The sequence below is a fragment of the Xiphophorus maculatus genome, chromosome 12 (assembly GCF_002775205.1).
Source record: "Xiphophorus maculatus strain JP 163 A chromosome 12, X_maculatus-5.0-male, whole genome shotgun sequence".
Taxonomy (NCBI): Eukaryota; Metazoa; Chordata; class Actinopteri; order Cyprinodontiformes; family Poeciliidae; genus Xiphophorus; species Xiphophorus maculatus.
This window is the reverse complement of record NC_036454.1, coordinates 6934053-6949952: the sequence shown is the minus strand read 5'-3', so window position 1 is coordinate 6949952 and position 15900 is coordinate 6934053. Positions and strand designations below refer to the sequence as shown.

Sequence of the window (15900 nt, the reverse complement as noted above, 5' to 3'; positions counted from 1 at the left end):
AATTTATTTAAAAAGAAATGGTTGTTTTTCTGCTTTTATTTCTTCGCCTCAGGCAAAGAAAGTGCTCAGACGTGCCTAGAGATGGTTGTTATGACCTCCATTTCCAAAGCCTATTATGCTTTAGCAGGTCTGTAACATGCTTTGAAATCTCAAAGTCTCTCTGGAGCGTCTTAGTTAAGGCTTTGAAAAACTCCAACATTGAAATTCATCGAGTCTCACTTTGCCTTCAGAAAAATACATTTCCTTTATTAAAGGTTTAACCGCTTACCTCCTCATGTTGTGATTTGTCTTGTGTTTCTGCTGCATCGTCCAGTACAGAGGGCAGTCTTCAACAACTTCTGCCCATTAATCATTTTTACACAGTGTGTTTGATACATTGAAATAACTACAAATCATGCATTCTTTAAGCAAGAAACCATACATTTTCCAAAAATCATTTTAGCTACTGATGTTAGATTCAAAAACATAGTACTACGGGGTTAGCACAAAATACTCCAAGTACTCTTGCTTTGTTGACAGGTTACTGTAGTACTTTGATCATCAGCCCTCTGAGCCATGGCAACCACCACTTGTAGAGGCCAGAAGAGAAGAGGAGAAGGAAATGGCTAAAGAAAATATTTTGAAGCCCAAAAACAGAACTTTACTCGCAAATGCATGAAGCTTAAACAGTCTCATTTACCTGGATAAACACTCTAACTGGGTCTGATTTAAACTGTCTTTAAACAAGAAAAACAACCCAAGTAAATGTGTTGACATATTCTGTAAATGTTTCTCTTTATTTGGAAGTAAATGCAAAGTCCTTGCAGTTGATGCAACAAAATAGAACTTCCTCAATCAAGTGAACAACAAAAAGGTCCTTACAGCGTAGACTAATTGGATCAGAGTTGTTCATAGCATCAGAGATGTGCAAAAAAGCACAGAAAGAAACTCAAATCCATTCCCCTAGGCTTCCTTTCTAAAATCAAATACTGCTTCACTGAATGACAGCACTGGGAAGCATTTTGTTTTATACAAGCAACAGAGAAAAGACCACAACATCCATTTCTTTGGTCAATACTGCTCCTTTACATTCACACCTAAAGAATTTGGGAGAAAATAAATATTTCCTTAACTTATCCTTTTTTAAAATCACGCCAATTTTTATGATTTCCATTTACATATTCAAAATACATTCTTATAAAATATTGAGATGGTGCTACATATCATACTTTGTATTACTTTTCTGGTTGCAAGAGTTACGTCACAGACCACTCTCGTTCCAACTAAATGAGATCAAGCAAATTATATATCTGGAATGGGAGGAGATATTCACCCAAAATGAGCAACAACTGGAGAAACGGGAAACACGCAGCTAACAAAAGAGCTGACTCAAAACACAAAAATAATCTGGGCAAATGGAGACATCAGTTTAAATCCTTTAATCATGCCATCTTTAATTTGAGTAGAAGATACAGAAATTAATACACAGGACTCAGAAGACAAAGGAAAAGCATGTTAATGCAAAGTGAGTCATAAAAGATTTAAAAAATAAAATAAAATTGGCGCTTGCACAATATTTTTTAAATTCAAATCTGACTAAAGCAGCAAATGACCAAAGCCAGTGTGGGATGATCTCTTTTCTCCGACCAGAAGCCTTAATTAGAACTTAAAACAATTGGACTGTCCTGCTGAGATCATCGCTAAAATCCACGTGGGCAGTTTCCTGCTACCAAAACACCATCTGCAACCTCAAATTTGCAGGCTTGTACAAATGTCAAGTCCATGTTTGAGATTTGTTGTTGTTTTTTTGTTTTGTTTTTAAACAAACAATGAGAGAAACAACAGGAGGAATGAACAAACATACCTGAGATCAAGCTCTATTACATCCACTCAAAGATATGCACAGGAGATGATTTTTGGGGCACAAGTAGGCAGGCAAGTACACATGCTGACAACCAGACAGGGTTTATTTTGCAGTGACAGTGGGGTCTCACTTAAGCCACCAGAAAACATGCAGAAAGCCAAGTGAATGAATGAATGAATGAATGAATGAATGAATGAATGAATGAATGAATGAATGAATGAATGAATGAATGAATGTACCAAATGTTGGCAAAGAGGAAATGTAAGGCAAGAGGCAGACAAGTAATGATGCTGCAAATGCATTTTCTGCATTTTTCTTTAAAAGCTTCATTGGTGATGAATGTGCAAGTCGACAGCTGTCGGATATGATCAGGGCAGCATCATTTGCTTTTCTTAATGTTTAGCTATGAAGCAGCTAATTCTTGAGAAAACAGCATAGAGGGAAAACGCTCTCCAGCTTGCTGATAATTGAGTAAATATAATGCTACAGCTGGGATGCTATTAGCTAAGCAAAAAGTTTAAAAACATGAATTGGCACGCTTAAAAAAGTAGTGAATTCTTCCCAACAACACATTTAAAGCTCATTATGTTACATTTTGAGTTTTTGTTCTGTACAAAAGCTAACGTGTAAAAAATTAAAAGTTGTTCACATGAGGCGAGTTTTCAGGTTTGGCAATATGAAAACAGATTTTCTTGGTGTATCTATTCTACAGAGATTCTACAGTATCTGTTCTATAGTAAAACCAAAATCTTAAATTTATATTCCTTTAATGCATCCCATTTAGTAACAATCTCAGTCACCATTACTAAAATGTTATCTGTATTTTATCACTGGAATAGTGGCGAAGTGCAAAATTATCATTCCTGCATAAATATTCTAGTCTTGTGTTGCAGTACGATCAAAGTTAAACTATGACCTTTCACAAAACCCAACCTTCTTGCTATTGCACTCACCAGAGAATTGCAAAACCTAAACACTAATTCTTGCAAAACTTGCAAAATTAAGTGTGCCAAACTTGTTTAACTTGTCTCTTGATTTCAGTAAAGTTCTGCAAAGCAAACTAACCCCCCCATCCCGAAAGCTGATGTTTTTTTTAGCTGCTTAAGCTTTGACATTGGTAAATGCTCCATACCTCTGCCTCTCTACAAATATTTGCAGCTGTTGTTGCACGTCACAACTTCTTTCAGCTAATTTTGCAAGCAAGTAAAGCAACACTATAAAGGAAACTAAAAGGGGTATGTTTCCAGGAGGCTGCAGTATCTCAGAAAAAGACAGCAAAACAGGTAACTGACCAAACTATTTCAATGATGGAAAATATAGTGTTAGGATGAATATGATGATCTCTGATGCTGTTTATGCTGGAAAGAAAAAAATAATCCATCATAAACAAAATTGTGATTGTGTATAGCACTTTGGTCCTGTCGGTGTATAAAGTGCTTCATAAATAACGTTGGTATGGTAAGATATACCATCTGACATTACAGATACTTGCTTTACATTATACATCTACTTTGGAGGTTTGCCTGATATTACTGCTTAGCCTTACAGCACATTGGATGAATTTTGAATGGATCTGAACAGTCTATGTTACGTGTCCAGCATTTTTGTGAATCAAGAAGATGTAAATATATGGGAAACTGCCAAAGATCATGCCCACAATATGTGAACATGTAATAATGCAAGTATATAAACATTTATGTAAGAAGTTGTGTGGGGATGTGTGGGCTGTTTCACACGCACACACACATTCCAGCAATGCAGGAAAGGAGGCTACCAAGAGGAATATAGTTGGTGTTTTCAAGCTTCCAGAGCTGCTGAAGTGCCTACAATTTGCATGCATTGATTGAGATAACTTTATTGTAATAGTGGTATGTAGTGTGCAAATCAGTTCTGTATAAAAAGTATCTGAGACACTGAATCAACATACACTTAATCTTATATTACTTGGATCAATGTCATAAAACAAAAAATCTTGATTGTGACATCCTCTCCATAAAGCATTTTATTAAACCCTTCAACAAATCCCAACATTTTTAAGCCATGTTCCTGTTTTGCATTACTTTATTCATTTGTAATTCAAAAAGGGTACTTTATAATACAATTTGCCTTTACTGTAATTGTAAGCTTGATACATTGTACCCTATTTCACACAACATTAAAAGACATTTAAATTTATTCAAGATTTTTAAGATTTTAAACACATTCCTGTTTGAATTTAGGACTGAGCAGCTCTTGGATTTCATTGTTTGGAGAGCACCAGCTGAGACATGAAAATGTTATGAATGTTATGACAGTATGAACATCCCACTAAAGAGCACTTGCCCTGAAGCTGATGCCTTTTGATGAACTCCCAGTGGCACATTTATAGATGCGTTCATTGACGCCATGACCAAATCACAATTTCCACTATTTAAATTTGTCAACACACCAAACTTGTTTGTAAATTTTTCTTTTTTTTTGTCTCTCAACATGCCTGTACATGCTTCACTGTCTTAACTTTGTCTACTTAAGCCTTTATTGATAATAAAACCCCAAAAATATAGCAGATTTACCAGTCCCTACACATTCCCAAATGTAAAGTTGACAAATTTAATACAGAACTTTTTTTTTTAAATCAATGGTGCACATTTTCTTGCAAATATATAACCTCAATAAAAGCCTTTTAACTGCAACAATAACACAGAGTATATTATATTTCTTGATTATATTAATTTCTTTGTCATGCATTCACAATGAGGCAGTTCATTACACTAAGTGCACACATTATGAATCATAATGATCAATTTGTAAATTTTTGGAAGTATCATCAACAAGCAAAAACAATATCAGAACAGAACATTTCCAACTTGCTACAGACAAAGTTGCAGAGCCCAACAGAACTGTTTAAGTGGTATAAAAAAAAAGAAACAAAACCCTTTTTTTTAACAGTACAAAAATTGGCACAGTATTCTTTAACCAGTGTTGCCGTGTCCTTCAGACTGGTTGTGTTCAGCAAGCCCTCCATTCATCGACCTATGAGCAGAAAACCCTGAGAGAGGAAAGCAAAATCAGGAGAAAGACAAACGAACACAGAGAAACAGAGGCATGAAAACAAAGATGTTGCAGTCATTACTCATCCAACGAGCAGGGGCTTTGATGGCCAAATGTGAAATTCAAGTGACAATCCACACAGGAACCATCGTCTGTGATGCATTATGTTGGTACTTAATGAGGCATAGTGGCTATGTAGGGCCCTTGTTTAGCTCTCATGGCACGGGTATATGAGGTGTATAATCTTGAACATGCAAAAACAACGTCAGAAACAAAAACAGAAATGGAACAGGGCCATCCGCTTTCACTTTAATCCTGTTAGTTTAAAGGCCTCTCTCCACACGTTTCTATGGTTACCCGCTCTGTTTTCATCCGAATGTTGGGGTGACAACACGCTGCTGCCAAACAACTCCAGGATGCAGATCAGAGTTGACTTATAAGAATAGCAATGCTAATCTCATTGTTTGAGATCCATCTCAGTGGATTTATCTTCTGAACTCCAGACAAACCTGCTGTGACGTCTGAATGTCAGCAATGGAAATATTATTTAAAATGGAAAAAAAAAAGTGATCTATATCTTTCATTAATTTTTTTTATTAGGTGTATACAGGACTGTTCCAGTTACGGGTGCAAAGCTATGCCAGAATTTTAAGAAGTTTAACATTTGCTTAAGTTTTCCATCATTCATATGGTTCAAAGTCCTTAAATGCCAAAGTTTCCTCTATGGGTTTGAAGCATGTAGTAATGCAACAATATTTCTCCCCCACCTGTTGCAACCTTGAGCTGTCAAGTGCGTTGGTGTGTATGAATGTGTGTGTTATTGAGAGTGACTTGGACAATGTGGCTCTAGTGTAAAGTGCTTCAAGTGGCCAGCATGACTGGAAGAGTGCAATATAAATTCAATTTACCATTTAGTTAACAACTGTAAAAGCATGTAACTAATGGAGCACAGCCTTCACTCGCAGCATATCTGTTAAGCACTCAACTACTGACTTGCTACCCCACAGATAGTTTAACTGACTCAGTAAATGTAAACTACTCCAAAATTTAGCAGGTAATTTTTTTTCTTAATTCTGTATATCAAAAGTAATTGCAGTGAATACTACATATATTATAATTCTTAAAATATTTAGTTATTTAGTACTAAATGAAATGAACTAAATTATGAAATAACGGAACAGAAAATCTGCAAGATAATAGGTGAGGCATCATGTCTTTAGCCATATATCTTCAGTTTAGTTAGTAATTTATTAGAATAACCACTTTCAATATTTTTCTGGTAAAATCAGTCCTTTACTCTTACAATTGAAAATGTTGAAAAACTAAAACTTCCAAGGCACTTACTCATCTGAGTCCTTTTTGTTCTCTTCAATGTAGGCAATGGACTCTGAGCGAAGTCGATTGGTGACCTCATAGGTGCGCAGAGTGACCCCAAAGATGTCCTCATGGTATCGGTTTTCATCCTGGCAAAAACAAGGTAGTGAAGGTAGGAGAGTGACATACATCGTGAGAAATTATGAAAAATGATACCCAATGGCTAGCAAGTGACTTTATTAAAAAGTCTGGATCTACAGAACTTTGACTTATTTGATACATTTTGACAGGAAATAATCTAATGGCCTTTAATTAGAAGCTCATCTTTTTGTTACACACATACTGAGGAAATACTAAAAACAACAGCTGTGCAATTCAACATTTCCAATGATAGACCATTACAATAAATAGCACAGTAGCTTCTTACCCTAAGCTTGCTGATGTAGAATCCAGCATCTTCTATGCTCATTTGACCTTGCTGCTTGATGATTTGCTGGATGGTCTTCAGAACATCTCCTGCCATTGTTACATCCCCACACACATAGATGTGACCTCCTTCCTTCCTCAGGCACTGATACACAGTTTCAGACAGATGCTCACGCAGCACATCTTGTACATATTTCTGGAGTAGTTAAGAGACAAAGTGTAAGAACAAAAAGGGGGATGATGTCTAAGTTAATTGCACTTCAACATATGACAAAGATAAACTAAATGTTGAAATGCTAAAAATATAATGAACATCAAAATAAATGAGCTACATATTTAATTTGTATTCTTTATAAATATCAGGAATTGTTTAGCCAATCCAATTAATCAAAGTAAGAGTGAAATAAACCTCTCAAGTTACTTTCAAATGCTTATTGCTGTTTGGTGGTTTTACCTTTGGTTTGCCAGGTTCTCTGGAGTACGCAGCATAGAGCTCTTTGAACACTTCTCTGTTCTTGGCCTGGAGAGTCTCCTCCTTGTAGATGTGATCCATCTCAGACTGTCGACAACCGAACACCAGGATCATGGGGCAAGACTTAATCCCTTAGAGATGACAAAAAAATGAAAAATGAAATTGCAATAGAATCAATGCAAACTGAGTCATTGCGAATGACTTGATTTAAACAGAACACTGAAAAGCAATTATCTGAAAATCCAATGACACTTTACAAGTCTTTCACAGGACATTATGGTAAGATTCTCCTCAATTACTGATTGAACAAACAGGTAAAAATGGCCCACCATTTTGCTCAAGGTCGTATTGTCTTTGTTGCCAGAAACTTCTGAATGGGGCAATGCCTGTTCCTGGACCCACGAGGATACACGGTGCTTTATTGTCTTTTGGAAGTTGGAATGATGGTGCACTACAATGACACAAAGGATCAAAAACGTTTTATCACATTATCTTAGTGTGTTCATGTGGAAACAAAAAGCAGTGGAGTTGCACTAGAAGATCAAGGGCTTAATCATGGCTGTAGAGTGATGTAGGTTAAAAGTAATATCTTTGGCCTAAGTGTTAGGCTGTGTGCTGCTCACACACTAAAACCACACATGCTTATTTGGTGTCAAGCTTACTCTTACTTTGAAAAGTAAGCAGACTGTGTAATCAGACAGGCTAGCTTTCTACAAACTTGTCTCTTGGACATCTTTGCTTTGGGTATTCTTGCAAACCTCATTTAGTCAAAAAACAAATTATTTTAAATTATAAGAAACCAACATTACATCTTCATGTGGCATTTCAGTTTATTAAAATTATTAAACAATATAATGACTGGGAAAAGATTTTGTACAGGAGTGATAAAGTTACGCCACCATGGAGATGTAGGGAGTGTTGGCTGAAGGATGGTCTACCAGAATTATTTTTTTTATCTACAGAAGGAAAAATGTGGCATGAATTTTACACTAGGTTTTGACAAGAATGTTTTTCATTTCAGTCATTACCTTCGGACAAAACACGGTACCATTTCTCCTTTCTCTATCCTGTTGAGCCACGATGAACATACTCCGTGATGGATAGGTCCTTGACCACCTGAAACAGATGATTACCAAGTAATCACTTTACCTTTTTCTCTCCAACTTGCCTCCCACTCATTTGAAGTGCACAAACTAACAGAAGAAGAGTGGCCCTAGCACACCTGCAAGGCTAAAGCCATCTCTTATTTTCTCTTACAGAACGGAAAAAAAATCACTGTAATACAGCAAGTGGTCATGCAATCATAGTAATGCGCTAAAATAGCGCAAATACCAGTAAACACTGGTTCATCTGTAGCCATTTCCTACATTACCTGTTTAAGATTACAGATACTGTCAGCAAATGTAGGTCTGTAAGAACGATGTGCAGGGCAAGATTATACAATTGACATTGTGGGACCCTCACCCACTTGGAAATAAAAATTCCTAAACTATGTAAAAGCTTTCACCAGACACATAACTTTGAAGTACTGGTGGATTCTCACCTCTGGTACGATAAGAGACCACAGCCACTGTGAGGTGAATCTCTCCTGAATACAGATCAGGAGAGGAGCTGATGGAGTAGTAGCGAGGTTGCAGCAGGGGAAGCTGAGTGAGCAACAGAGTCGATGGCATCTGGATGGAGGGAAACTCATCCAGCACCTCCACTAGTGTAGGGTTGTTGTACCACTTCCATTCCTCATACTCCTGCAAACCCTGGGTTTTCAAGAAGGTAACAGTATGAAAAACAGACTGCATCAAAATAATTTCTATGTGTTTATTTATCTTGTTGTCTTTTGCATAAATGTAATGCATTCGCAGTGAAAGGCTGAGAAAAGAAATGGAGGAATTTCTTCTTTTTTCAGTCACATAAATATTTCTGCATCGAAAGCATGAAACGGCAACAAGCAGAGCCCGTCACCATTCAGAACTCAACTGTTTTGTGTTACTGATATTTTAGTGGTGATGAATTTGGGGCATTGCCTCCAGGCTAAGAAAGCAATAATTTGAACATTGCTTTGTTTTCAAGCCACTAATGAGCAACATAGTCCATTAGGACGTCTGTAGAATCCACAATTCTGAGTCTAAATCAGTTTTTGAACAGCAAAGAACCTTGAGGACTGAGCTTTTTCACCTTAAAAACAGATGAAGTTAGGGGGCTCTAAACATTACAAAAGTGATTTTCGCAAACCAAAAATCTTTCAAACTTTCTGCCACACTTGTGAGAACAGGTTTATCATCTTATTCTGACATCCTAACACATGATAGGCAGGTAACCTTTGGAAACACGGCTAAGACTGGTTTGAGATCTAAACTGAAAATCAAAAATGATCTGCACTGCTCACTGTACTGTACCATTTTATTTTACAAATTTAGAAGCCCTCCATCTTTCGCTCTCACTTTAGTGACAGTGATTCTACGCATGAGTCACTTCTTGGCCTCCTCCAGCCTTTTTCACACATCAACAAAAATGGAGGTTGACTTGTGGGAGGCACCACAATGGGGGGAGGACTCCTGGGTTAGAGCGATCAACAGCTCTGATTTGGCTCCAGCTAACTCCTACTGTACCCATTTTCAATGGTGCAAAGTGCATCAAATCTCCTTTAAGACACTGAAAACCATCTCCCATATTTTAGCAAACATAATGAAGGTTATCTTTACTGTTGCAGCCGAGGCACATGGTGAATGAAAGACGTTAGAATTGAAGATTATTCATCCATTGTCTATATCCACTTTTCCTTGCAGGGTCGAGGGACAGGGGCTCATGCCAAATGGAAGATCATATTAAATGAAAATGTCAAAGCCACATTTTTGCAAGTATTAAGCTAAAAGTTGAAAAAATAAAAAATGGTTTTATGTGAACTCTTTACATTTGTGGCCACAAATCAGAGAAAATGCTTAATAATATCTCAATAATAGTTGATTGTAAGAGGAAAGACATAGAATGCCATCTAAATGTACCTTACTGAGGATTTCTAATTTCCTTTTCTGCTTGTCATTGGTTGCCAGAGCTGCAAACTGCTGCAGCAGCACAGGGGTTGGAGGAGTGGTGATGTCCAGAAAGTACTGAAAAGCTTGGTTGATAGTGCAGGGAGGAATACGGGTCTCACTGGTCCAATTACTTATAACACCTGCAGATAAAACACAAAAACAGTAAAAAATGGTCAGTTCAGATTAGTTATACCAGTGCATGAACGTAAACATTGGTCGTAGTTATTCTCTTAAAAAAAACAAACAAACAAAAAAAAAAAACTATTTTAGCTTGTTTTTGAGCTACTGCAACTTGCAACAGAATTCACATTTTTGCACTTTTCCACATTTTGTGTTATAGTAACCACAAAATGTACATTTTGTTTGGATTTTATGTGGTACACCAAAATATAATTAACCTTACTGCAGTCTTGTATAACTAGGATTTGAATTGATGTTAAGTATTTTAATTTCAGTCTTTTTGGACAAGATATTTATGTACGGTATGTAAATAGATTTTTTTGTGCCATCAAATTAAATGAATTTAACTTGATGGCACACAAAACCACATGTTTTGCATTTAAGGCCAAAATGTTCACTTTTGACCCCATGGTTACAGAATACTTTTCTTTCTGCATCCCATCCATTGCTAATGAGACTGAAAACAAAACTCCCATGGCTTCTTTTCACAGTGACTTTCTTCGTGTCCCTATAGTGCTCTATCTAGCCTTTTTTTTTTCTTAGAGAACCTTGTGAAGTAACAACAACAAAAATATCTCATAGGAAACCTTTATAGAATAGCTTTACTGATAGGTGAGTAAATTACATAAAAAAGATGCATTATTTTTACCAAGTGACTGACTTCCGATTGTGTAGGTTTTCAGTTACTAGTATCAGAGTACAAATGCACTGCATACCAACACACATCTAGGATCATAGATAATTTCCCTTCCATTTTAGAACTGTGTGCTATTTTGTATCAATCACAAATAATCCTATTAAAAATCATGCTAAAATTGTTGGTTTTAACAAGGCAGTTTGTAAAAACACCAAGGGCTTTTAATACTTTTGCAAAGTATTGTATTTTAGAAGTTATCTCTGTCCTGTCTTCAAGTCTCCAAACCACCACAACAATCTAATTCCCTGCATGCAAAAGGGAACATAAAAGTTTGTGTATCATTATATTTTTATGTTAAAACTGCAGCCATTATATTACATGAGACCAAACACCATGGAAGATCAAATTTGATTTATGTACACAACTCAAATGTTAACAATTGCATTAAGTCAACAAAGCTTCAAAATTGCAAAGATATTGTTTTTATTTTCTAATCAAGGAGCAGGTTATAGCTTGCTATAAGATAATGTCTCGATGTTATTGCAGGTTATAGCTTGCTATAAGATAATGTCTTGATGTTATTTTGAAATCTGCTGTATAACTACTTCACATAAAATGGGCCATTAAAATGAATCATGGTGGAAAATATTTATACGCCGAGTTTATTTGCACATGCTGAGCCAGTCGATGTTCAAACTCAATTATTCTGTCATGTTTCTCTACATTTGCAAAACTCAAATTCCCCCCCATACTGCAAGAAGTTAAAAGTTGCAGCTTATTGTTTGAATCCATGCACATAGTTGATTGATAGAAAGTGTTAGAGGACCATGCCAGTATTGTATTTTAAAATGAACTCGGTTATGCATCTAATCATTTGACACAAATGCACTGTGTTAAACACAAAATTTATAATGACATATCCATTTTAAGTTTGTAAAGTCTTTATAAATACTGAATGTTTTCATCATATTTTGTGGTGCTAGAAGGTCTAATAAACCTCCATAGTGTCTAAAAAGTGGAAACTTTTGATAACAAAACTTGGTGTGATTAAAGAAGCTGAAATAAATATTAACTATGTCAATAGAGTCTTAGACAGGTTGGTGGATATTTATATTCATTTACTCATTTTTGTCAACAACTGGAATTTCTGTAGTGATGGCATGAATTTTTATTTTACTGTATATTCATTCTGTAAACATTGAAACATATATAAAACTACTTGGTTTGTAAATACTAAACTGCTGTGTAGGAATAAATGAGTAACAAAATCCCTTTCCTGTGATCGTATGGTTGCTGTTTCACACTGGTAAAAATCATTTTACCAGAGAGGATGCCAAACCCTCAAAAATGGCTCAGTTTGTCAGGCAGTGTTTTAAATCAAGCGCACACACTTAAAAAAAAGAAAGAAAATCATGTTGCTTTACAGTCACAGTGTATCTGTCGCTTAGTTGCATCATCCAGTGTTACCACAAGTGCCAAAACTGAAAGATTTCTGAGTACAGATTCCCTCTGCAAGTGTAACTCTATAGTCTATTGAGGTAAGAAAAACTGTATCTTATTAACATTTCCATTTTCACCTCGTTCCCAGATTTTGAACTGAAAGCCTCCTGATTACATGTCCCCTGTATTCACACAGTGGCGTGACGTTGCTAATAACATCACCCACCTAGTGCCGTGTTCCTCTCCTCCAGGAACTCCACTTTGACGATTTGATTGACAGGCGGAGCATCCTCCAGTTTATCTATGAGTGCTGTTACCAGGTCCTCGTGGTTGCCAGGGAAGATGCCCAGATGGTCGCCAGGCTTGTAGCGCAGGCTGTCGTGGTTGTTTGTGTCGAGCCTCACTAATATGGTCGAGCGACTAAAAGGAAAAAGAAAAAGACTAGAGGTTTACAGGAAAGGAAGAAAAAAATATTGCACCCTTTTCCATCTGCTTCATTCACTTTCCAGAATGAATAAGTTGTGAACAAAGACTACACTGAATGGATTTCATATTATAGCTAAAGCAAGAACTTACTTGGATTTTGAACTTTGTAGGTTTTGAGCTTCAATCATCATTGCTCCATATACTTTCTTCTTCTGGACACTGTATAATGCTATAAGGTAGAAATGACATTTTATTACAGGTATCACAAACTATTCTGTGTTCTACTGTGTAGGGCTGATACACTTTGAGAGTACCCTCAGTCTTTGGGTCTGGATTAACATAAAAGCATGAAAATGGAAAACTAGGTAAGTTTCTAAAAAAATATTCACGTTAATTATCTTAAAGACAACGCCAGAATTTATTTAGATTACATGATTTTTATATTTTGATAACACACCATCTTTGTTTGATTAAGCCTTTTGTCATTGATCTACTTAGTTTTGACTCTGATGTTTATGATTCTGACAAGAATCATAGACTGTGGTTTCTCCATAAGTTAGAACATCATCAAAACGTTTTTAGGAATTCCATTTGAAAAGTTATTTCATACATTCATTACGTAGATATTTAAATTGTTTCTGGCACAGTTGCACCGACTCCTAAGGTGAAACGTAAAGTTCTAGGAAGCACTTTTATCAAAAGATCAACTTTCATCAGAGTCACAGACTGAAACTTGTCTGTCTTCTAATAAAGCTGCTTCCTAGAACTTTGGGGTTTGCTGGAGTTTTGACCTTTACACAAAGATATTGAATGTTTTATTTTTATTTTTTTAGTGATCATGACTTATAGCAGTGGGGGGCAAGAGTCAATCTGAGTTGGTGGAAATAAAAAAAAAAATAAAAACAATTAGCTCTAGTGAAGAGGTGAGAAGTGATTTTAAAATATGCTATTAACTATGTTTATTGTATATATTTGTAAACAACTTCTAGATAGAATGAGCTTACCCACAGAAGAACAGTGCAGTAGAACTAATTAGTGTGTGGGTGCATTGCAAACACCATTATACTAATTGTAACCTTTTCAGAGGATAATATTAACAATAACAAACAAAAATATTTTATTACATGTTTTAGTAATCACCATGTTTATTTTTTTATCCATGGTTATTTCTTATAGCAAACTATCACATTTAATGCCTCTTATTTTCTATGTAAATTGTATGATCTGCCTTTTGGCATTTGCTTTAGCCCCTAACCCCCCACACACAGATATGTAAATAGTATAACATATTATAACTTTTAACTATTATAAAGAGATTAAATTACTGCATCACACAATTAAATCATGTTATTTTTATTGGTAAGAATCATCTCATTTTACAGTAGTTCTTCAGATTTTCAATACATAACAGGGAAAGTATTTTAATTGTCCTCTGTTGTAATTGTGCTAGTAGTAATTTTCTAGTTCCAATCCTTTTGTTTCCTAATTCTCCCAGGTTTAGTATTTCTGAGCCATTATTTTTGCACAACTGCAGGAAAGCTGTTTGTTGCTTCCCCACCAATACTCCAAGGCAAACAGTTGTGTGGGTGGTTAGTTGGTAGAAAATATGGTTTCACACTTTAAAACTACAGTTATATTATTGCTTTTATAGCTTGGCAACTATTAACCAAAATGTGGTAATGTAACAGATCAATATTTACCTGTGATAAACAATTACCATAAGAGACACAAAAATGCAATTGTATATCAGTTTAACCTTACAGAGGTACAGTATATGTAAGCCAACATAAGTACAGTATGCTGAACTGTTGCATCTTTTCAGAGCAAAGACATTTTCAATTCAAGTCATTAAAGGAAATTAAAGAAAAATTAGGTATTATATGAGGCATACAATTGATAGCTATGGCTTAAAACTGCAAAAACAATTAATTTATTCAGAAAGTGACAATTTTAAAGAACATCTGCAGTGATCAACCAGAAGACATTAGCATGTTTTATGCTTCCCTCTGCTGACAAGAAAATATTTTATTATTAGACATAATAAGATATTTGTTTGCAATTAATTTATTATGAGCTTCTTTTATTGATTCGACTTACTGAAATAACCTTTCAATTATATATTAATTCATTTAGATGCACCTGTAAATGCACTCTGATTTAACAATCAGAACTTCGCTGCTTTTCTGGGTCCTTTTACTTCATACTAAACATGCCTTTGTGCATCTCAGTTCAATATTTCCACAACTGATTGTAGCCTCACCACTCTTAGTCCAAGTAGAATATTTGTGTGGGTGGCAACTTGACAGAAAACTGTTATTGGCTTCTAAATTACAGTTATCCTTACTGTTTTTGCTTATACAGCTTGGGGACTAATTCACTGGTAAACATTAATTTACTTAAATAAACAGTCTTCCTTATATATTAGAATCCTGTTACACCCTTGTATGTATAAAGCTGAGCTTCTCACATTTACAGACCAAATGTGTTATTTTTGACTCAATCCTTTAAAAAGGTAAAATCGCTTGAAATTGCATTAAAATCTCTTTCCACAGTCAAGCCTCAGATCACATCTCCAGGTGATGTAATACCTGAGTCACTGATAAATTACTGTTATTTTGTGTAAAGCTACTTATCAGCACTTATTGGACACTTAAAATCAAGTCACCCCTTAGTAGTTCATAGCTATGCTCCCACACGATTACTACCTTCTGTCAGCGCAGGGGCCTCAGCTGTGTACGTTAGGCGGAACTTGCTCTTCTTCCAGCTACGGTCGTTGCTGATCAAGGAGTCATTGGCCTTCTCAATGTTTACATCATCACCAACACAGAACACATCACAGGCAGCCTGGAAAGCAATGACAACCACAGGAAAGAATATCGCTGTTAGAAAAAAGAAAAAAAAAAGAAAAACAACTCCTCAAATCCAGTCTCAAGGTTTTGTGAAATAACATAAAAGTGCCACTTTATAAATTAAAGTTGTGTGAAAGTGTTATATGGCTTTTTGGTGTTGTTTGTGACGCTCTGTGGCTGCAGGCTTTTAAAATTTGCCTTGGAAGGTAACCAGCATTTTTTTTTTTTTTTAATGTCACGATGCACTTTATCCA

At 35.8% G+C, this 15900-nt stretch overlaps 1 protein-coding gene across 2 annotated transcripts in view; it reads right to left on the bottom strand.

Moving 5' to 3' along the window:
* Positions 1-1403: 1403 nt before the first annotated feature.
* nos1 (nitric oxide synthase 1) overlaps positions 1404-15900 on the bottom strand; it is a 52665-nt gene continuing 38168 nt past the window's right edge. For both annotated transcript variants that reach the window (XM_023343705.1, XM_005803833.2), the window contains 11 exons: positions 15503-15641; positions 12948-13026; positions 12598-12791; positions 10085-10254; positions 8629-8839; positions 8114-8201; positions 7415-7536; positions 7068-7216; positions 6615-6809; positions 6218-6336; positions 1404-4871 (listed from right to left, as the gene is read on the bottom strand). In XM_023343705.1, coding sequence (XP_023199473.1) covers positions 4856-4871; positions 6218-6336; positions 6615-6809; positions 7068-7216; positions 7415-7536; positions 8114-8201; positions 8629-8839; positions 10085-10254; positions 12598-12791; positions 12948-13026; positions 15503-15641 — 1482 coding nt within the window. In that variant the 3' untranslated portion in view covers positions 1404-4855. The remainder of the gene's footprint in view (positions 4872-6217; positions 6337-6614; positions 6810-7067; positions 7217-7414; positions 7537-8113; positions 8202-8628; positions 8840-10084; positions 10255-12597; positions 12792-12947; positions 13027-15502; positions 15642-15900) is intronic.